Here is a 22,255-nt window from a genome sequence, read left to right as displayed (position 1 = left end):
AAAATTCAAGATTTAGTTTTAAAATATTTTAAATGGATACACATTTAATAATAAATATTTTTTCAATTATTTTTATTAACCAGGGCATTATTAACATAAGCAATAATATTCATTTAATTTGTTATGGAAATAATCTTGGAATATTTTGTTCAAGAAATTGAAGCTTTTCTCTTTATTCACTGCCTATGTTTACCTTGTTTCCTGATCCATTCTTGACGCTGGAGTTCAGCTTCTTTCTGGAGCTTTTTATAAACTGAAAATTGAAAAACAAGGAAATATGAAATTGAGTTGAGTGGTATAAATGTACATGCCAGTCACTGTGCTAAGTGATTTAGATTCGTTGTTATAACACTCATACACCATGACCACCCTATTTGTTTTCAGTATTCATAGATGAAGAAAAAGGCTTAGAAAGGTTAAGAAACTTGTTCAAGGTCATAAGTCAGGAAATAGTGAAATAGCTTTGGCTATTGCAAATGTAGAGACCTGGCCAGCCTTTCCACTGCTTTATTAAATACCACATTTTAAATCTTGGTGATTTCCACACTGGCTTATGACAGCTGCCATACAACCTAGTTCTAACGGGTAATCATCCATTAGATTTGGCATGCTCTACTCTTGCATATTTATCTTCTTCATTTAAGTAATTTAGAGTAGGTGCACATTATAAGATAGTATCATAGTTTGTTTCTGAGACATAATACTGTCTTGGTTGTATTGCAATATCCTTCACTGGAGAATTTTAGTTATAAATACTTGTTTATATATGAGATAATTTAAGTGCAGTCTTGCCTGTGGGCCAGTGATAACTTTGGTGTCCTTTTAAATTAACTTTCAATTCTATGAAATGAAATACTATGGAAAGTATTAATTGCAAATTGCACTTTGAACATTGGAATCTAATCAAGAAATAATTTTTACTTCCTCCCACATGGTCACTTTCGTGCGATGGCGTATTTGCATTGAAAGGAGTAGCAAAATCTTCCAGATACTGTTTCACAGAACCCTTACCATCTCCAATGAGAACAAGAGTAGAATGGCCAGTCGCTCTTCCATCTTGAATCTGGAAAGTATACGTGCCCTCATCCTCATACTGCAGCTTTTCCATAAACATTTCAATTATACCAGTGCTTTGGTCAATATGCATCTTATATTTCTTCAATGTGAAAAGTAAAAGAGAGAAATAAGTGAGATAGATAGGATGACAATAAGCCATATAAAATAAACACACAAAGTCCAAAGTATCATAATTTAATAGTTTCTTGTTCACATTTTTTTAAGTGAGCAAAGTTTCAAAATCTTGTACCCAGAAAAAGGAAACTATTATGTGGAATATATGACGTTGACCGGAACTGATTACTAAAAGTCTGACATTTAGTTTTTTAAACATAAACTTTTGTTACCCCAAATCACAAAATGTTATCGAAAAGTTGTTTTTAGATTCCCATTTTTCTTTCCAGATTACATTATTTTCAACTAACTGAATAATGCAACAGCTATAAGCAACGTGAGAGAAGTGTTTGTCTCAATCATTGCTATACCCCTGGCATGTAGCACATGCATGGAATATAGCAGCCAATTAATAAACATCTGCTGAATTAATATGTGGATAAAAATGCTTCTAAAGCATTGGAAGCCCATTTGCTCTTAATGAACATAAATTGCCCTGCTAGACTGTGCTTATTTTATCATCTTCCTTACGCAACTTTTTTTTTCAATGTAAAGATAAGTCTTAGTCCTTGGGCTTACAAGCACAATTCCATAACAGATTTGAACTAATGAAGTTTTCCTATAAAATGTCACAGAATGAAGGCTCAGGTCTGGGATCAACTCTGTGGTGCAATTCATGCCCTGGAGTTTCCCCCGCAGGGAGCCAGTCTTCAACAGAGACCCCTTTTTGATTAGCTTGCCCCATACCTTGGCTTGTGTCCCTCGCTCCTACCCCTGAGAGTAACCCCCATAAACCACTTGAAGGAGAAACTCTATTTCAGACTCTCCTAGGGAACCTGACCTAAGACAGTAATTTCCACCCAGTGAAATAGTATGATTAGAACCAATTGCAATGACAATAAACTGCTCTTCAAGTTCTGTGTGTGTGTGTGTGTGTGTGTATGTGTGTGTGTGTGTGCATGCGCCACATGCGTGTGTGAAGACGTGAAGGGGAGTGCCTCTACACACATGGGTACGAGTGTTCCCTCAATGGCTGTGGTGGCAGTGATACCAACAAGGCTCTTCCTTCCTCCCCACTGGCCAGACGGTGATCACCACAGTCGATGAGAGCATTTTGAAAACAGGGAGGAGAGGGACCACAGTGGACCCATGTGTGCCTTGTTCCTGCTCTGCACAGGTACTACATGAGCTGAAAAGTAATACACTGCGTATTCTTCTGCTATTCATGTTACTCATTCTCCCTCTAACTAATGAATCCTCAAATATTTAAAAAACACATTTTGAGGAAAGGGGAATAGGTTGTTAATCATGGCCACAAACCACACCTCTCCCCCATCTTTTTAGTCCCCCGTTTACACCCATGAGAAGACAGGTATGAGACAGGGCCCCTAAACCCAAGTTCTTCAGTACCACCAGGCACAAGCCTGATGCTGGCTCTACTGATGTCTGGGGAGGACAGATAAAGTGCAGATGTTGTAACTCTATCTGTAGAAACTATGTTTACATTAAAAGCAAAGAAATAGTAAATATGATATACATAATCACCTATGTAAATAATATACAAATTGACATACACACAAAGAAGTATAGAAAAAGACCAAAAGTATATATTAATATGTATATCAAAAAGTTGTAAGAATTTGTGGTTTGTCTTTTCTGAGTCTTTAAATTTTTTACAATAAGGATGAATTGCATTTTTAATCAGAAAAGCAATGAGATTTTTTTTTTACATTTTTTTCTGAGCCATTAGAACAATTCTTCCATATGAAAAACCAAGACGCCACTGGAGTCTCTGATGTGAGTATCTGTGTTCAGGCAAGGGCGCTGGCCCCTCTGCCTTCAGTTTTTTTCATAGGTGACCAACTTCCTCATTTGCCTGAGACAGTTTTGGTTGATGACTGTTATCCTGGAAAAATTATTATTAGCATCTTCTTTCATTCTCAGAAGTATCCTAGTTTTGGATAATATGATATAATCAATCTGTATTTTCTTCCACACTTTTCACATGTGAAATGATTTAAACCCCCTCACCCCACGTCCAGTGGTTTTCGTAACAACTTATCTGCATTCTAATAGAGGTTTCCCAGCACATTCTACAATGATATGTTTAGAAATCTAAAAAGTGTAAAACCTACCGGCCCTTCAAAAATTTCCTTGTCATTAAATACGTAGTTGACTTTGGCGTTGCCAGACAGCTTCTCAGCCTGCATCCAAAACCGGACCTGGCCTTTCTCCAAAATTTCAACTGCCAACTCTGATTTAACTGGGACAGCTATGAAAGATAAAAATAAGAGTAGTAGTTAATATTGGTAACCATTTGTATTGATACAGATTTTTCCAACAAGTGAAAAACAATGGAAGTGATGATGTAGCACCTTGCTTCTTTCAGTGAGAGCACTGTACAGAAAGTTTGATTTTGAGGGACAGTAGAACTGGGTTCTAATCCTGACTGTCATAGATGTCTTAACTATAAAAATGAGGAAGATGAACTGACCTCCCAGGGTCCTTCAGCTAACCTCTGTGACTCTCTCCTGTGGCTTTGGTTAGCTTTACTTAGGGACAATAACAAAGTATGATGAAAAGAGTCTTGAGCTGGCCCCAGTAGTTCAAGGTCAGCTACTAACAAACTGTGATGTGAGGCAGTTCACTTCGCATCTCTGGGCCTCACTTGACTCATCTGTAAATGGATGGAATTGAACTGAATGTCTTAATTGACCAGGGTATTTTCCTGCTCCAACATTCTATGATTTAATTACTTCAAAATATTTGGAAAAAGAGTTCAATTTGATTTTTTCCAACAATTTAACTCACTTTGGAGGTTTTTAAAAATGTTTTAAAAAATGAATCTTAAGAAAGAATTAATTTTGATTACATATATAAGATGAACCAGCTTGTCATTTAAACCCTATCCATCCCAATGGTATACCAGTTCATTTAAGTTCTTAGATCAAGCAAAACTTTTCAGATGCAAATAAGCAAGTCATTATCAAGAAGCTATATTAAAATATAGCATGGCTTGCTTCACATAGAAAGTAAGGAACCATGTGATATCTCTGATTTACACCTGTATCGCTTAAGCCATTTGAACATGAGTGAAATTTTTAAAAGGTTGGCTGACATCTCTCAAAACCAGTTTCTAAATTTCTTGTAACTTGAAAACGTTCTCTACGAAGGCTCCTCCAAGCCAGCAGATCTGTATCAGAGGTGGCTCCTGGGCATCCTTTGTGGAACAAGCTGGTTGTTTCTCAAAGTTTTGTAGTCCTTCACTTCTGTTAGGGGAAATCACCCTTTGCTTTCTCTCAACTATTCTTAAATATATTTCGAAATTTTAGCTATGCTACATTTTAAATTATAAGCTTTAATTATAAGCTTGGTATAAACTTGTACAAAATGTACATTAATGTTTTTTGTATTTATCCTAAAACTACCCTTTTCAAGCTTCAAGGGATGCCTTTCCTTTGCACTATTCCATATTCATTGTGAAACTCAGTTATAGAGTCATTCCATGCAGAGCTGAAAGGAGGCTCAGACATCATCTACTGAGGGTGTCCCCTGTGGACAGAAAAGGGCCACACCTTGATCAACGACAGTTATCTACCCCTGAAACCTTGTGTTCCTCACCTGCTAACATGGATACTATCTGCCTCACAGGGCCACCGAGAGTGAATATGGTACCAGAATACATTGAGCCACTGTGAATAATGACCGCTGCTCGAGAAAGGAGTTTTCTTTCTCCCCTGATTTTACTGATGACAAAACTCAGCCTTAGGAAAGCTTAGTAACATATCTGGGTAGCAGAGCTGAGACCAGGGTTGTTCCCTCTATTCTGTGCTCTTATGGTCCTGGCCGTCCACTCTGAAGAACACTAGTGGTTTTCCAGTAAGAGCAGATCAGCAACAGACCCCAGGGTGGTGAGAGCAGAGGCTAAGTTTTCTCCCTACAGGACGCTCCTGCTTGCTACAAGTAAGTCTTGAGGGGAATAGAGAGTAGGATCTCTTCCAGAAACATCTGGAAATCTCACTCTAGGGAATCTAATACATGAGTGATGCAGTTACTAAGAAGCTCAGTGTGGCGGTGGTGGGGAGGGGACACGCTCCCACGCTCTCCTGGAAGCCTCCAGATCCCTTAATGTTCACGGTCCTCTCTGAGTAATGGGGCCATTGTCTGGGGAGCACTGGCCACCAGGATGCACACACAGAAACAGCCCATGTCCTGGTTAGTGTCAGACCACCTGGGCTTATGCCCAGGTACCAGCTGTGCACATCTGGTCTAATTACTTAACCTCTCTGTGTCTCACTTTCTTCATCTCTCAAATTAAATCACCATAGTAGTGACCCTTTTAAGGTCATTGTAGAGTATGATGACATTCTGTTTAAGCACCCTATAAACAGCATATAATAAATTAATATTTTGGTGACTCTTCCTTCAGTTGTTTAAACAACACCCTACAACCACCAATTGTATGTTATATTTATACCTAAGAGGACATACCAGATAGATATAATTTATGTATATATGCTTGTGTATGTCTGTACTCATAGAGTGTAATATGTACAAGTGGGATAATAAGCAATGTCTACAAATAAAAAGATATATTATGCAGGATGTTTTTGTTTCTGTTTTTCTTTAGGTGAGAAGTGTATTTATTTAGAGAGATACACATTCCGTAGACAGAATGTGGTCCATCTCAAAAGGCGAGAGGCCTGCAGGATGTTGTTGATACTGAAGTATATCTCCCACCATCCCCCCATATACCTTGAATTTTAGGTATACACACACACGTATGTTTTTGATATATATATATATATATACACACACACACACATATATATTCAAATAAACTGCCTCTCTACACTGCAATTTAGTATCACTACTGGCAAGACAGACTAGGTTATTTTCTATTTTTAGCTTTATATATTTTTATTTTTTCCTTCTGCTCAGCCCTAAATTTCCTTAGGCTCTTTTCTCTGGCAGTTAATTTGCTCCAGCAAAATATCTGTCATTTGTAGGTTTAAGGCATATGTTTAGTGGTTTTCAATATATTTTTGAAAACAGCTTAAAACAGGAGAATTTACTGTGCCAAGGGATAAAGGAACAGCACACTCTTTATTATACTCTGTAAGAGACGAGACCAGTTAAGACCTTACAAAATCTCAAGAAAATGGCTTATGTGTCAACATATACTAAGAGGAAGTGGGTATAAATTGAGAAATTGGATATGCTGCTTTGACTCTATCATCAGATCTCTGAAAATATTCATGTAGTGACCTGGCTGATCCAACAGTGGTTGGGGAGAGAAAAGTACTGGAGCTGTGATACTTTAAACCTTGCTTCAACGGGTTCACGGGAGCTCCCTACGGTTGGGAGAGTCATACCTGCACATCAGAGCTTTTAACACATTTTTGGGTTCTCTCTGCGCCGACCCAAATGCCACACCTGATCTCTAATAGTAGGGTACCTGAGTTTGCTGCTACCCCCTCTCCTAGAACCAACAACTGAAGTGCTTATGCTCATGCAGAATAAAATATCTCAGCATAAATGACAGTGACAGCAAGCAATTACTATCGGCAAGTCCATATGATTATTGAACTTCAGGGAGGCTGGGCACCTCCAATTCAACAGTAACACCCCAACTTCTCTCATCTCCATCCTTTAAGCTAAATGTAAATGTTGTTTGGACCAGCTGTTGCCTAGACACTTTGACAATATTTACTGTCTGACTAACTAGATTAGATTAGTAGGTGCTGCTGTTTCTGTCTCACGTTGTAGACAGTGCGAGCATTCACAGGCTCCTGCTGTGCTCGGCACGGTGACCCTCTCCTCCACTCCCCTCTTCACGGCCCTGGGAACATGAAGGGAGGACATCAGTGTGGCTGGCAGACAGTTCTTCTGCAAGTGGGTTTTTCTAGGTCACTCTTCTGTTTCAATTAACATTTATATTTTCCCTGAAGAGTTCAGGATTAACCAACGCCCTGTTGATTGTCTCTCACAGCCCCTCTATGTGGTGGGTGCTGTGAACAATTACAACAGCCATTCCGGGAAAAGAAACCAGGCAATGGGGAAATTGGGATGACGTGCTCAGGTTCACAGAGCACAGAACAAAGACAGTCCAGGCCAAACCTCTGCCTTCCATACAATTTTAAAAAGAATAACTTTTAAGACTCTATTCTTGGTGTTACTTTTCCAGTTTGATGGTGAATAAGCTTACAGACGAGAAACAAACGGTTCTCCCCTAGAATTCAGAAAGCCTGCTTTCTGCATTCACACTCCACAGGCACCCCACTGTGCTTTGTTGAATAAAGCTGGTTTTGAGAACATTCCAGCTGAGGCCAATAGTCACCAACACCCAGCCTCACCATCAAACATGCATTCCTTGGGAATGTGAGAGAGGTCAGACAACTAGTTTTAGAGCAGTGTTTGTTTTTTAATCACAGCTCTGCTGAGAATTTCAGGAAAGCTGTAGATCCTCGCCCTAGAAAAATGCACATCTACAAACACACACGTTTTGCGTATAGTTTGGGGTCAGGGTTTAGTTCCCTGGGTTCCTGAAACTCCTGTATTAGTGAAGAAGTTATATTTTAGGGATTAAGGAATGAAAAAAATTCCTGATTTAAAAGAATCAGTGATGCTATCACTCTTTGTTTTTTCAAACTCTAAGGTGTAACTTTCTGGATGCTTCACTACTTTGGCCAGTGGGTACCAATGGGCAAGAGATCCTATCAGGCCAGTGGAACTTTCTGCGTATCGTTTCAGTCTTCTTTCTCTTCTCTTAGGTGTCAACTCTGGAATTTAATCTTTTAAATAGAAGGTGCTTCATTGAAGGGTTTGTAGATAGTTCATAGGGATTCTTTTTCTGATCAAGGCATCTTTACCTTATTTTCCAGGAGTTTAAAATGTTAGGTACTGTCTTTATTTAGAAGTATGGTTCTTCTATTAAATGCTAACATTCAATTGCTTAGGAAGAGATCAGTTCGCCTAAAAGACATACAAATTAATGTATCTAGGAGATATGTGTGTGTGTGTGTGTGTGTAAAAAGTTCCAAAATATGTAGGCAAAAGGTGAAGAATGTAATTGGTCAGCTGTTACACCTATGTAACCCGATAGTGCTCTATGTAACAGAGCATGGGATGTATCTTCTATGTTAGTGTTCTTTGTATCTCTGGAGAACAATGACAAAGATAAAAGCAGCCCTTCGGAAAGTGCATCTGCAGCTACCAATATATGCTCCATTATATGTTCTCAAGAGCCTCTTCTCTTGATCCTGTCAGAATTGTGTAGTGGGATGGCTAAACTCTGTGAATGTATTGTGGACACTTACTTGGGAACTTGTGTTCTTGGCTGAGAGCAAGTAAACGTTTCAATTCTGTAGGGAGAAAAATAAAACAATTAGAGCTTGAACTACTAAAAGAAAAGTCACTTGATCCTGGAGAATCACTGAGAAATCAAAGCAGACTCGTGAATGAACCAATTTTTCACTTACCTTCCTCATCTATCAAGTAGCTTGACGCTATTCCATCAGTGTCTGTTACATCGCAGGAGTAGATGCCCAAGTCTTCCATCCCGAGGTCTTTGAAGGTCATTTTCGTCCTTCAGAACAGAATAATTTTATAAGAAGAGAGGCCGTGTGGGGTCTGAGGACCTGCACCCTGCCCGGTCTCTAGGCATTTGCACGTCCGCTCCCTTCACATGGAGCACTTGTTCTGTCCCCCTTGCTGACCTAAAGCCCACTCATTCTTGCTGCTTCTGGGAAGACTTTCCTGACCTCCTCCTATGGGCTGATGGTGACGGGAGGGGGAGCTGGTACAAATCTCCCATCCCCAAGCTATGATGCATATCGATGCACATCCCAAATAAAGATATTTTTAGCTGATCAACCCTTGCTGGGCAGCCTGAAATTTTTCTTCTTCACAGGGCAGAACCTCCCAATGCCTCTCTTATGTCAACCCTGCACTTCCTGTTTTGGAGGTTATCACATGGCATCGGTATTGCCTAGTTCATTAACTATATACCTCCACTGAATGCCTTTTGGGACGAGATCTGTTTTGTTCACTGTTGTGTCCTCCGGCCTCCATACCTTGTCTGGCACACAATATGTGCCTAATAAATACTTGTGGAATGAATGAATGGGCCAGTCGTCTAGTTCGCTTTGTTTTCTAACTTTGGTGAGTCACATTGCTGGTCAGGGTCTAAGATCACCCAAACATTTATAGGTTAGTCAAGGAAAAAAAATTTATAGTTTGATTGTCTTTCCTTTGACCAAAATTATGTTTCACTTCAAGGACTTTACAGCATAGTTACAGCAGAACGTCTTTTAGTTATTAATATATTCAGTATTTCCTTGCTGTTTTCCAACAAAATTACTATTTCTTTCTTTTATTTTTGAGCTATATTGGGTTTTTGTAATAGAAATAATACTTAGGAATATTTTGCTTTACCAAATATAATCCAATCTGGTTGGCACTATAAAGATATGAAGCTTGATAAGTAAGGTGAAATAAAAGAAATCTTGAGGCTGAAAGGAAGTAACAGATCATAAAATTAATCTCCTTCACTCTCTTCTATTTTACAGAAAAAGAAATCCAAGGTCCATGTAATTAAAAGCTGCCCCAGGTCACACAGCCGGCTCCTGGTAGAGCTGGGACTAGAGCTCATCTCTCCTGTGCTTCCCATACAGCGTTCTTTCCAGTACACTATTGTGTCGCTCACAAGTGGTGGTGAAAAAAGCAGAACAGATTATACCCCATCCATTTAATTTACCATAACTTGAATCAGCAAGTTCTTCCTTAACCCCTCCCCATAAGTATCCTCACCATTACTTAAGATTTCAAAATTCTGTAGAATAATGAGAATCATCTTTGAAGTTCACTTTTATGCCAATTAAAGCTTTTCTTACATCATAAACGATGTCAACTAAAAATTGCTGCTCGCCATCTGCTTCTACAAGGATGAAGTCATTAGCCACTGCAGTCGCTGACCTTCAACACACCCTGAAAGGAGTTCAGGGTGGAGATCAGGATTGAGGCACTCCGTGCTCTGGGAAAAACTGGCAGAACAGGCCTTCAGATAGTTAGGTATTTTTCAGGAGAAGATTTTATGAGCCCAATTTCTTGTATCTTCTCATATCTAGAAAAGCACTAAAATCATTGATGGAGACATCGGCTCCTCGTGACTAGCAGCAAGCTTCTGCCAAAACGTGTGCTTTGATTGCACGTTTCCCCCTTCACCAAAATCCCTTCTGTACTGACTTTCCCCCTTACCTTTTCGGAGCAGTTCCTCAGAGCTGTCTGAGATGCTGTCTCCTGGGCTATAGTCCTCATTTTGCCCCGAATAAAACTTAAGTCATAACTCTCACGTTGCGCATTTTTTTTTCAGTCAACAGTGAGATACATATGAGAAAATACTTTAAATGGACTAATGTGAAAAGTATTTTATAAGGATTGTTATTTTTTAAGGTTTATACTGGTTATCACTTTTTACATTTCCAGTTATAAAATATTTGTGATTTCATTCTCTTATTTGAAATGGAAAGCGTACTTCATCCTCCTTTCATGAAAAGGAGACCCATAGTTAGGATTGAAACGGTGCGTACTTGTTGCCTTTGCTTTCAACCTCTAATCGTGGAGACTCCTCCGTGGGGACATAATCTTTGGACCAGACGAACTCAGAATTTGGAGCCATCTGATCACATTCGAAGTTCAAGGAAATGACTCCATCGTCATCCACATTTACAACAACCTCTTTGGTTCCTAGAAGATCAAAAACAAGGCACTGATAGTTCCTGGTAGAAGTCAATCAAATAAGAATTCCTTACCTTGGGATCCTTTACTGTAGCCTTAAAGCAGGGCCTTGAGCCTGTGCAAGTGAAAAGCCCCAACTGCTCGCTGCAACTGACAATCCTGCTACAATTCAACGTTTGTGTTGTGACGGAATTAAATGAATGTACCATGTTTCTTAGGTAGTGCTAACACCATGGACAGTACTGTCTGTTCAGGGCTGAAGAAAATTGGTTGACGTGACCAGTGGGACAGTTACTGGAGTATGTTGACCATAATAAGAAGGACAAGGCAGCCGTGGGAGAAAGGAAAGTTGAATGGTCCTTATCAGGGCCTAATTCATGACTTTTGCTTCAATATTACCCATATCTAACTAGTCATCAAGAAAGGATAGATAAGAGATAAAGAAACCAAAGGGAAATTGAAGGGGAGAAAGTAGAGGTAGTAAGAATTGCTTATATTCACATGTTCAAAGTTTGTAAATCATTTAAGAATGAAAAAAAACTCCATGGAAACAAGTTCTGCCGATCAGGTAATCATAAATCAATCTAAAGATGCCATTCTAGATTAGAACAACAGAAACCTAGAAATGATTGTTATTGAACTTTATGGAAATGAATTTCAAGAGATTCAAATGTTTCAAGATTAGTTTTTGGATTTTAAAAGAAAACAATAAGTTAATGTTTTGAGGGGTTTTTTTTGAGGGTTATAATAAATTATATCTGCATTCAATATAGCAATTCAAAGAGTGTGTATAGCATATAAAATGTTCACATCTCTGCCTAAATCCAATTTAAAAGGTAAAATGCTCTTCTCAAATTGCCATTCATTCAATTACCAGTCTACACTTAGTTTGTTTCCATACATTAGGAAAAATATATTTAATTTCAGAAAGGTATAGCTTTATTTTTTTTAAAGTATAAAAAAAACCTTTCAGTAGATACTTCCCAAGTGATGAAAGATTTTCTCTTCTAGATTGCATCATTCAATAAAACTTGTCAGGGGAAAAACAATTGCAAGACTCCTCCCAGGCGAAGGGCAAAACAAAACGAGTGCCTAAAGAGTGACATTAGGATGTTGGATCCTAAGCCTGGCAGTTGGTCTAATTTGTGTCCTTACTGATAGTAGTGTGTGCTTCAACTATAAACCTCCAAAAAGTGATTTTTAACACATAGAAAACTTAGAGAAGACTAATTCTAGGAGATTTTTAAAAATTACTTTTTAAAAAATAAAGGGTTATTTTCACATTTGGCTATATAGATAAACAGAAATAAAGGTCAATTAAAGATTTAATTTTTCCTAAGTGAAATGTCCCCCATGTATTACTTTTAAGGGCTGTGTCTACTCCATTGGAAGTCACAGACCATGTTTTATTTCTATTCCCAGTAACACATGACTAATCCTTACATTAGGATTAATGTATAACATTGTTGTATAACAAATAACGAACAAGTTATTTAAGAAAAGACTGACAGCTAAGAATGCTGAGGTTTAGATGGTATTATAATACACAGTTAGCATAACTGAATCACAGAGAGTATAAATGGAAAATCTTCTGCATATCTGTATTGTTATAAAGAGGAAAGGAGAAGTAATGAAGTTGACTAAACCTTTCTTGCTATTTACATAATATCTATTTTGGAGGCATGACAGATTGTTCATATTAGTCATTCATTGGGTTATTTGTAATCTCTTTAAAAAGGAAGTGAGGGTTTCCCTGGTGGCGCAGTGGTTGAGAAGCTGCCTGCTAGCGCAGGGGACACGGGTTCGAGCCCTGGTCTGGGAGGATCCCACATGCCGCGGAGCAACTAGGCCCGTAAGCCACAGCTACTGAGCCTGTGCGTCTGGAGCCTGTGCTCTGCAACAAGAGAGGCCGCGACAGTGAGAGGCCCGCGCACCGTGATGAAGAGTGGCCCCCGCTTGCCGCAACTAGAGAAAGCCCTCGCACAGAAATGAAGACCCAACACAGCTAAAAATAAATAAATAAATAAATTTATTAAAAAAAAAAAAAAAAAAGGAAGTGAATCATCCATATGCCTGCTGTTTATTATGTTGGAGGTATGACTTAAGTTGACAGCAGAAAAGATATTGCTTAGCTTAAGAATCTTGATTTTTACTAAAGTGAAAGATTTGACTTTTCTTCAAAGGAGTCATAAAACGGAAAGCATATGAAGAATATAATTAGCTTGGCTTTCCTCTCAATTACATGGATAACCTTTGTACCGTAACACTTCACTCATTTGGAATCTTGCCCAAGACCAAGAAGTAATGAAAACAAGTCTCTAAGAGCCAGTGCTGATGTGACAAAGTTCACGCACTAGTATTCCTGAACACTCACTGGTGAATTCCATAGACCGTCACTTGGAATCTCTACTTAGCTTGAGATGATTCTAACAAGCTTAGTTGGTCAGTTTCTCTCAGTAGATTAAACCCAAAAAAGAGAGGAAAGTAAGAAGCTACTATCATCAGGAAAATGACAGCAGGAGAGGAAGCAGAAAACTAAAAAGCAGGCACAAAGACGTTATTTAGTAGAGGGACAAACAGCCCCTCACCCCATAAGACGTCACTGTATCGTAACACTGGGCAATAAATAAGGTGGATACTTGTGGCTCTGAGTCATACAGAAAAAGGTAAATGAGATTAAGTATATTGCATCCAAGAAGTATGAAAGGTAGGTACTGAAGTGTGTAATCTATTTTACGAGAATTTTCATCAAAGAGTCTTAGAATGAAATTTTAAATAATTGATGCTCTAGCAGTAAATTCTCAGGTAAATGGAACTACTGGGTATTTAAAACAATACATTTTTCAGGTTTCTGAATGACCAGATTTGGTCCCAAACCCATGCAACTTAGAGAATAGAAAAACCCTGCTTAGTTGCTGTCTCAATTGCCTCAGCTATTAGGAGAAGGATATAGAGCTGCCTCATTGAATTATTCTGGACAATTCATTTTTGTAAAGTACTTGGAGATCTTTTGTGACAGTATGAAATGAAACAAAAGATGTTATTTTTAAGTCCCAGGCAATACGTGTGTTTCCACTTTAACCTATGAGTTTTACATCATTACTGTGTAGCTGGGTTCTAATGTAAAAAAATGTAATAATTTATACTTTTAGAAAACAACATGGCATTTCTTGAAAGTCTTAGATCAAAATTTGTGGTTTGAAATTAAGTAATTGCCTGGACGGGCAAACTAAAAAGTAGGGATTAGATGTAAAGTCAACTAGTATCTGAGAGAGTTGTGCTCATCTGTGCAGCTTTTCTTGATTAATTATATCAAATCAGGACATGGTAGACAATACCTGTAGTGGATAAAAGAGAGGCATGAACATTTCCTCAATTTATGCTCACATAATTGTGGCTGTGATGGGTGCTATTTGTTGATTTATTTAAATAAAGGGGAAAAAAATTAAAACTCTCTTCCATACTTCTGTTTTAAAAATCAAATACTCATTAAGATGAGTATTTGATTAATTTTCATTTTTCAAAAAGTTGCACTGGTTGTTTATTTTATCAAGAACAGGGTTAAATTCTACAAGGGCAGGGCTTTTGTCTTTCATATTTTCCATACATATTTACACATGCCAGGCACTGGACTGAAAAAACAGATTTAAATGAGAAATGTCAGTTTAGAATTGCAATGTTTATTTTATTGGAACTAGTCTTATTAAAGCTTAAGCATAACACCAATATTTTGATAAACAGACAAGATAAAAAAAAAACCCAACAAAGAAAACATTCTAGTCGCAGTGGGTTTCCTACTTATGCTCAGAATTTAAAGCTTGATCTCCTTCCTGACAAACAGTGATGCTGTCAACGGCTGAAAGTGTCGCTCTGAAAGTGATCATAATCACAAGACTTTGAAAAGTAAAATTTACTGAAAATAATTCAAATACTAGTTTTCTAGGCATATTTCCTTTTTTTTTTCTAGGTATATTTCTTACGTTCCACAAAAATTCTCTTTAGAAAATAATGTTTAGTCAAAATAACTTACTATTACAAAGAAAGAACACAGTTTCAACAGTATCACTGTATAAATATAAAACAAGGTTATTGTCTTAAAATGATTATGGCAACAAGTTATAGCTTGTTCCCTATTTGTCACATGAATTACAATGCTAATGCTCTCATACTCTTTCAACATGGCTTTTCAAATTCAAAGCCTTCTGTTACTGTTCAGCTTTAATTAATTGGTTAACATAGTTCTTTGAATAAAAGTGTTTTTAAAGAGTGACTTAGTAGACCAAGTATTTTATAATAATACCTATAATGGGAAATGGAATTGAAGTTGCCTTGGAAAAAAGGTAGACTCTTCCTGCATTCTGGGTTTATATATAGAGGAAGCCATTTTTGGAAAATACATAGATTCATAGATTCCTCTTTGTGTAATAAAGAAGGTACTTACGTTAATCTGGAAAGGCCATTTTTTCCACATATTAAAATCTAAGAGGAATTAATAGTGGCGTTCCTTAAATGAAGGGATCTTGGATACATCATGGGCAAAAAATTCTAGTGAGATTTTACAAAAGATACATGGCATTGAAATGGATGATTCTTTTTATAAGTGCTCTAGGAAAACCAAGGGCAATGTAATGACAGCATTTCTAAGAGGCCCCAGGCTAGTCCACAACCACGCCTGTGGAGATTAACCTGGTGCAGCGTCAAGAGTGAAAGAGGTGCAGCTACCACACCCTCAAATTTGCTTTTTAGAATGTCCCACGGCCTGAGTTTTTGCCAAGCACTGAGCTGCTGTCAATCCATGGTTGAACTCATAAATGTCTAAAGAGACACATTCACTAAATTTGACTAAAACATGAGCAGAATGGTTCCGATATTTAACAGGCAGGCAGCAAGTTTGATGTTCTGCTGTCAAAGTAATGGAATCCCTACGGATATTCTCATCTAGATGAAAGGCCATCTCACTTTCCCACAGAGTTGAGCTGGGAAAGTGGACCAAAGTTTGTCAGGACTTAGATTTTTCTCAAAAACAACCTTTGAATCTATTCAAGAATATGAAGAATTCAGTTAAAAGCAGAGGAGATTTGGCTATAGAAAATGAAGGAGATAATTCTGGTCTGAAAAGGAATTAAGAAGAGTTGTCTCTAGTCAGCTGCCCCAACCCTAAACAAATCCTTAATGAGGACCTAGAGGAATACTGGATTGCGTGGAATGGCATTTTAATGGTCCCTCCAGGCTTGCCACTACCCACAGTAAGTGAATGGGTTAAAGTACGGCCCAGGGCTAAAATGAACTTTTTGGAAATTAACTCCAGCCCACTTTTCTCTCCCTTCCAAATAATGATTTTAAAAAAAGATAAAATTTAAAAGTGGGAATTCATCTTCCCACACATTTCACAATCTGATGTGAGAATTTTCTCATATAATTTAGTCTTTTATATCTGCATTAATAGGTCATTTTTATAAGTTTTATTCTTTGTCCTTCTCCATGGTGTGTGTGAGTGTGTGTGTGTGTGTGTGTGTGTGTGTGTGTGGTGTTTAAAAAAACTGAAGAGTGGGACAGAACAGAAGCAGACAGAAGTGAACAAATGTAATCGGCTGCGTGTAACGCTGAGGTCCCCTATGTGGAAGACAGGACTGCTGGCTGACCCACCAGCGGTCCTGGTGCTACATCAGGGCCTCCCCTGGGCCTCTCCCAACTCACCCTTCATAACCAGGGCGTTCATTACGAGATACTAGGGTTAGGTTTACACGCTGTGGCTGCAAAACAGAGTCACACTCTCGCCAAAACATGGTAGCCATTCATTATTTTTTTTATCTATACACTAGGTACTAGGCTATCGACACACAGAGAGAAAACAAAGTTCTTATTTTGAAGGAGCCCACAATCTAATGCACAGTTCACAAACCTTGAATTTCATACTTGAATTACCCAAGGAGCTAAACAAACAAACAAAAATGAACCTATGCCCAGGCTCAGTCCTTCAGACTCTGATTTAATTGGTCTGGAGTAGTCTAGAATGGAGTCAGTATTTTCAAAAAGTTCCTGGCATGATTCTAATGCAATGTACTGTCAAGGTTGAAAACTACTTTGCTAATGGGTGAAAGAGGGCAGATAGTGAGCAAATATAAGTGAAGTTTTCTAAATTAGCCAGTTGAGCTAATCTTTAATAGTCAGCCTGGCTTCCTGCTTCAGAATCTTTCAAAGCTCCACTTCAAGGCGACTGAGCATTCTCAGCCCTACCAGGTTTTATAACCGATCAATTTTCAGAAACTGGGATTGGTTAGTAGGTTGTCAACTCAATCCCAGCTCATTATTCCTTCTGGAGCTCTGTTCTTCTAACCTGCCTTGCTCTTGGTGAGAAGTCCTAACTTCCAATAACTCAGTTCCTGCTAGGGACTCTGCCTGGGTCTGGGTTCTCCTGCTCCTCACCTCAGTTCTCCTGCCTGTTGCTGGGTCTCTGGTAAGAACACCTGCAGCCTGTTCTGCCAGGTATTTGTTGCCCTCCAGATCACCTGCCACACCTTGGCAGGTCTCTCTCTTGCCTCCCGTCTGATCTGGTTCACCTTGTCTCCACCTACAGCCCAGACCTGATACCATCAACATAGATACTGTTTGAAAAATATCAAATATCAAGACTAGAAGTGCCTCTCATGTACCAACAAATCTACTCTAAATATTTTCCAGCTTATTCTTCTTACAGGCTGTTTAGCTACTAGATTTCTTGGTAAGGCACGGCACACTTAGTTCATTTTGATCCTCATTACCAGCATGATCAGACTTTGCAGTAGTGGCTGAGCTACATCTGCTGGCATTTTCGTCAACTTCAAAGGGAGACCGGTCACCCTACCAACCCCAGTGGATTAGGTTAACTTTTAACTGGAATTCAAATTGCACTTGAGGTATCTTGTTAGGTGTATTTGAGGTTTGCTGTTACATGATAAGCTTTATTCTCTATCTGAAATTTTAGTAATGTGTTCCAAAAGGAGTTGTTCTTCTGAAATAGCAATCCAAGTTTCACGTTCCAAACCTTGAAACTGATAACAGATCCCATCCCCCCGCCCCAACCCCGGCACCAAACATTTTAGCATAAAATAAATACATGGTTAAAAGTAATATATTGGTATTTCATAAAGTTAATAAATACAGACAACCTTAGGCTACATACAAGTTTTTACAGGGATTTTTGAAGCCTTAACACCTGTTTATAGCCTATTCATCTATGGGAAATATTTTGTGAACCTCTAAGCTCTCATCATGCTGTGCTGTAAACTGTTTTTCCACTAGCTCATAAGCCCAGTGGGCGGTGACAATGTCACATTACTCGTGGTGCCCACACAGCACCTGGCATGAAGCAGGTGTTCAGGAAACACGTGGTGCAGGAATGAATGTGTCTGTTGCATATGGAACAAGCCCCAGTGTCCTGGGTTTGGGCTCCTTCATGGTGATGCTTCAAGTCAAGCATCTTGACTCTGTGCCTCCCAGGATTTTTTCCTAGGCTTGAGCCAGTGGTTCCTGAGCAGGTTAATCTGCTGCTGTTTAGTCTGCAGCTGCTGTTTGTAGTTATATTCTGGGAATGGAATGGTCACAGAATGACTTTGGGTGCCTTGTTCCAAACCAGTGAAACAAAACTCTCCCCCAGGAGCTCACCAGCAGACTCCTTTCTGATGGTAAAGTTTCCACCGTGGTGGCTTTACTAACGTCCTGACTGGCCACCTGCCATTCCAAGGGTTATTGATGAGAAAACAGGAAATCAATTTAAGCTTTCTTTAGTCAATCAGATTTGGGTTCCACTGCCTAAAGGGTGCTTTTAACCTATAAATGACTAGATAGTTTATTTGCGTAATAATCTAAATGTTCTTACAAGGGCAGCCTCACAGTTGGGCTCTTCTGCATGTCTATTGGCACCCTATATATCTGCACAGTTGGCACCTGAAGGGTCTGATTTCTATAGGAATGTGTGTCCTCATGTCTTCATGTGTCACCTTTTACCCAGCATTTGGGTCCATAGCATTTTTCTATTTTCTCATGAAGTTTTGCAAAGAGTACTTATATGAGGTATGGCACTCTGTCCAGACACACCTACCACACTTTGGTATAAGAAGGTCACTTCTGTCGTACCCAGTGCTAGAGGGTAGTTACAGGAGTAGATGAAAGCAGTTTATGAAGTAATAGGATGAAAGGGGCAGGTACTTCCTCAAAGGATACATTAGATATTCTTTTCAAGCAGCATGACGTGAGAGCAGAGTTTTCTATGTTTACATTCTTTTCTCATCATAAAAACAAATATTACATTATATATCTGCTCTTTATTTCAGTCCGAAAATAGGAATGGATTAAAGTGAGAGTGCTTGGACTAGAATGAATATAAACTTAAAATAACTGGTTAATACTTTTTTTTTATCCTCTCTCATTTCCAGTGATTTCTTTCATGCAACTTTAATGAACTGAAATTTATAACTTTGAAAAGGAGATTAAATGACAAAATAAGTATTATATAATGATCTAAAACTATTTGCACAGTGAACACTGTAAACTTTGTTCACATAACAAAGGGAAAGACTGTCTTTCCTAGTCCAATCATGGCATCTTGAAACTGGGAAGTGAGGCTGCCTCAACTCTATAGATCATTCAATTAGGACCGCTGTTAGTTTAATCCAGGGGTCAGCAAACTATGGCTTGTGGGCTAAATCTGGCCCATTGCCTCTTTTTATACGGCCTGCAAGCTAAGAATGGTTTTTACGTTTTTAAACAGCTTTTAAAAATAAAAAGAAGATAAATATTTCAAGACCTGAAAACTAGTTATAATTCAAATTTCATAATGCATGTAATGTATCATATTACATAATGCATATATCAAGCACAATAAAGTTTTATTGGCACATAGCCATGCTCACTAATTTATGTATTGTCTGTGGCTGCTTTTGTGCCACAGCAGAGTTGAGGATTGTTACAGGGACCATATAACCGTAGAGTTGAAAATATTTACTATCTGGCCCTTCACAGAAAATGTTTTCTGTCCCCTGGTTTAATTTAGTAGCTACAATTATATAAATCCTACTTTTGTTTAAGGGTCATGCTTGCTACCTGGGCTGTTCCAGCTTCCTCTGTGATGGGAAAATATTCTTGTGGGAATTAATGGCCATAGTATAATAGGAATAATGTCCCAGGAATGTATGCTTTAAACAGTTGGTCCAGGAAGCATAATTTGATCAAGAACTTCCCTGTTTTTAAGTATGAACCAGAGTAGCCCTGGACCACTTCAAACGTGGCTCACCCCTGCCCTAAGGTCCTGTGATGGGGTAAATGATTGTCAGGTCCTACGGTCATACTTATCTATCATTCGGCTAGCATACAGTGATGATTTTGAAAATGAGGAAAAGCATAGAAGTAAGGTATCTTACACAGATGAGATTAACGAAAAAGTAAAAGCCCACCTGGACGGGTTTCTGCCACAACAGGCCCAGCAAGGTCAGACGGCTTCCCGACACCTGCCTGGTTTACGGCTCGGGCTCGGAACACATAGCTGACACCCTCTTTGAGGCCTTGCACCTGGAAGAAGCAGGTATAGAAGTGATGGGTGCTTTGTGTCATTTGAACAGAAGTGCCCTTCCTCTGTGGTGGTGATTCAATTATACAGCACAAAGGCCACAGGACTTGGGTTCTGAAATTCATTCTGTCAAAGACTGTGTGTGGCTTCAGCTAAGACTTTCTTCTCTCTGGACCATGTGTAAGTAGACATTTCCAAGATCCCTTGAACTCAGATGCTGTTTCTTTTTTAGATAATTTAATGGCCACCAGCATCAGAAACAGAAGACTGATACAGGTATGCTGTAAAGGAGTTAGCCATCTTATTCTTTGGTCAAAAGACAAATTACAAAGTGCTCAGAAGAGCTTATATGCTGCCCTTTTTTTCCTGATTCTTTGAGACATTCCATGAATAATTTCAGATAAAATTTCTGACAAGAGAGGGGAATTACAAGCACGGATCACAGATCATGGATCATTTTCCATTTGTTTAAAAGCATGTTAAAGCACTAGAACAAAAACAAACACAAATTGTCCCTATAAATATAATACAGCTATTTCTCACTAAACAGACAAGCAGGGACTTCTCTGGTGGCACAGTGGTTGGGAATCCGCCTGCCAGTGCAGGGGACGCGGGTTTGAGCCGTGGTCCGGGAGGATCCCACATGCCGCGGAGCAACTGAGCCCGTGCTCCACAACTACTGAGCCTGCACTCTGGAGCCCGCAAGCCACAACTACTGAGCCTGCATGCCACAACTACTGAAGCCCATGCTCCTAGAGCCCGTGCTCTGCAACAAGAGAAGCCACCACAATGAGAAGCCTGCGCGCTGCAATGAAGAGTAGCCCCCGCTCGCTGCAACTAGAGAAAGCCCACGCACAGCAATGAAGACCCAACGCAACCAAAAATAAATACATAAATAAATAAATTTTTTAAAAACGATAAAATCTTTAAAAATAAATAAATAAATAAATAAATAGACAAGCAATTAACATGGTTGTGAATTTTAGTAATTTGTGAATAGTCAAATATATTCAAATTCCAAATCCTCACATTTTCAATCATCAAGAAGATGTTTGCTGAGGACCTATATTATATGTGTGCCACCAAGCTAGAGTTACAAGAGCATAAGAGAAGTAAAAAACATATATAATATGTTTTTATACGACAGTCCCACTTCATAATTTTTTGTGACTTTCTTTGGGTTCAGCACAGTCTCATTAGTATTACAAATACTGTCAATATTTTACAAAAATTATCTTTTCCTTTTTAGAACATGTGACTTTTAAAAGCTATATTGTATTTTAAGAAGGAGTTTATTACACACAAAGAGCACAATTTTTTCCCATAGTGTTGTGATGGAGATTAACAGCCAAAATGGGATTTAAATCAAACAAAGCTAGAATATACTTATTCAACTAAGCGAAGTGTTTGTGACCATGTACTTAGATGAGCTATGTATTAAATTGTTGGGTTTTTAATCTAATTATTTAATTGTATTGTGTTTATGGTAACAGAATGTCACTGCTTATATAGTGATAGCTTTCACTAGAGCTAATGGATTTTTGAAATGAATTTTAATCCGTAAATGAATTTAGGCACAGGTTAAATGCATAAGAGTTTGATGTATTTAAATTCTATACTTAGAAATAATGCCAGGCAACTGTGGATCTACAGAAAGGAACAGGAACATTTCCTTGTTGTGATAAAAATAGACCAGCTCCCAGGTACCTGCCACATCTGCACCTGCCACTTAGGTAATATGCGGCTGTGAGTCAGATTTCTGCCAACATGGCACAGGAAGTGAATCCACATCCTAGTGTCTAG

At 38.6% G+C, this 22,255-nt stretch overlaps 1 protein-coding gene across 1 annotated transcript in view; it reads right to left on the bottom strand.

Moving 5' to 3' along the window:
* MYOM1 (myomesin 1) overlaps positions 1 to 22,255 on the bottom strand; it is a 137,248-nt gene that overhangs the window by 17,610 nt on the left and 97,383 nt on the right. The window contains exons 21-27 of the mRNA XM_068562692.1: positions 20,340 to 20,454; positions 10,761 to 10,917; positions 8,652 to 8,758; positions 8,490 to 8,534; positions 3,306 to 3,442; positions 1,012 to 1,156; positions 194 to 253 (exon numbers count right to left, since the gene is read on the bottom strand). Of these exons, the coding sequence (XP_068418793.1) occupies positions 194 to 253; positions 1,012 to 1,156; positions 3,306 to 3,442; positions 8,490 to 8,534; positions 8,652 to 8,758; positions 10,761 to 10,917; positions 20,340 to 20,454 (766 nt within the window). The remainder of the gene's footprint in view (positions 1 to 193; positions 254 to 1,011; positions 1,157 to 3,305; positions 3,443 to 8,489; positions 8,535 to 8,651; positions 8,759 to 10,760; positions 10,918 to 20,339; positions 20,455 to 22,255) is intronic.

Source organism: Eschrichtius robustus, chromosome 14, assembly GCF_028021215.1.
Source record: "Eschrichtius robustus isolate mEscRob2 chromosome 14, mEscRob2.pri, whole genome shotgun sequence".
Taxonomy (NCBI): Eukaryota; Metazoa; Chordata; class Mammalia; order Artiodactyla; family Eschrichtiidae; genus Eschrichtius; species Eschrichtius robustus.
Note: the sequence above shows the minus strand (reverse complement) of the source record. Positions and strands in the feature narration are given on the sequence as shown.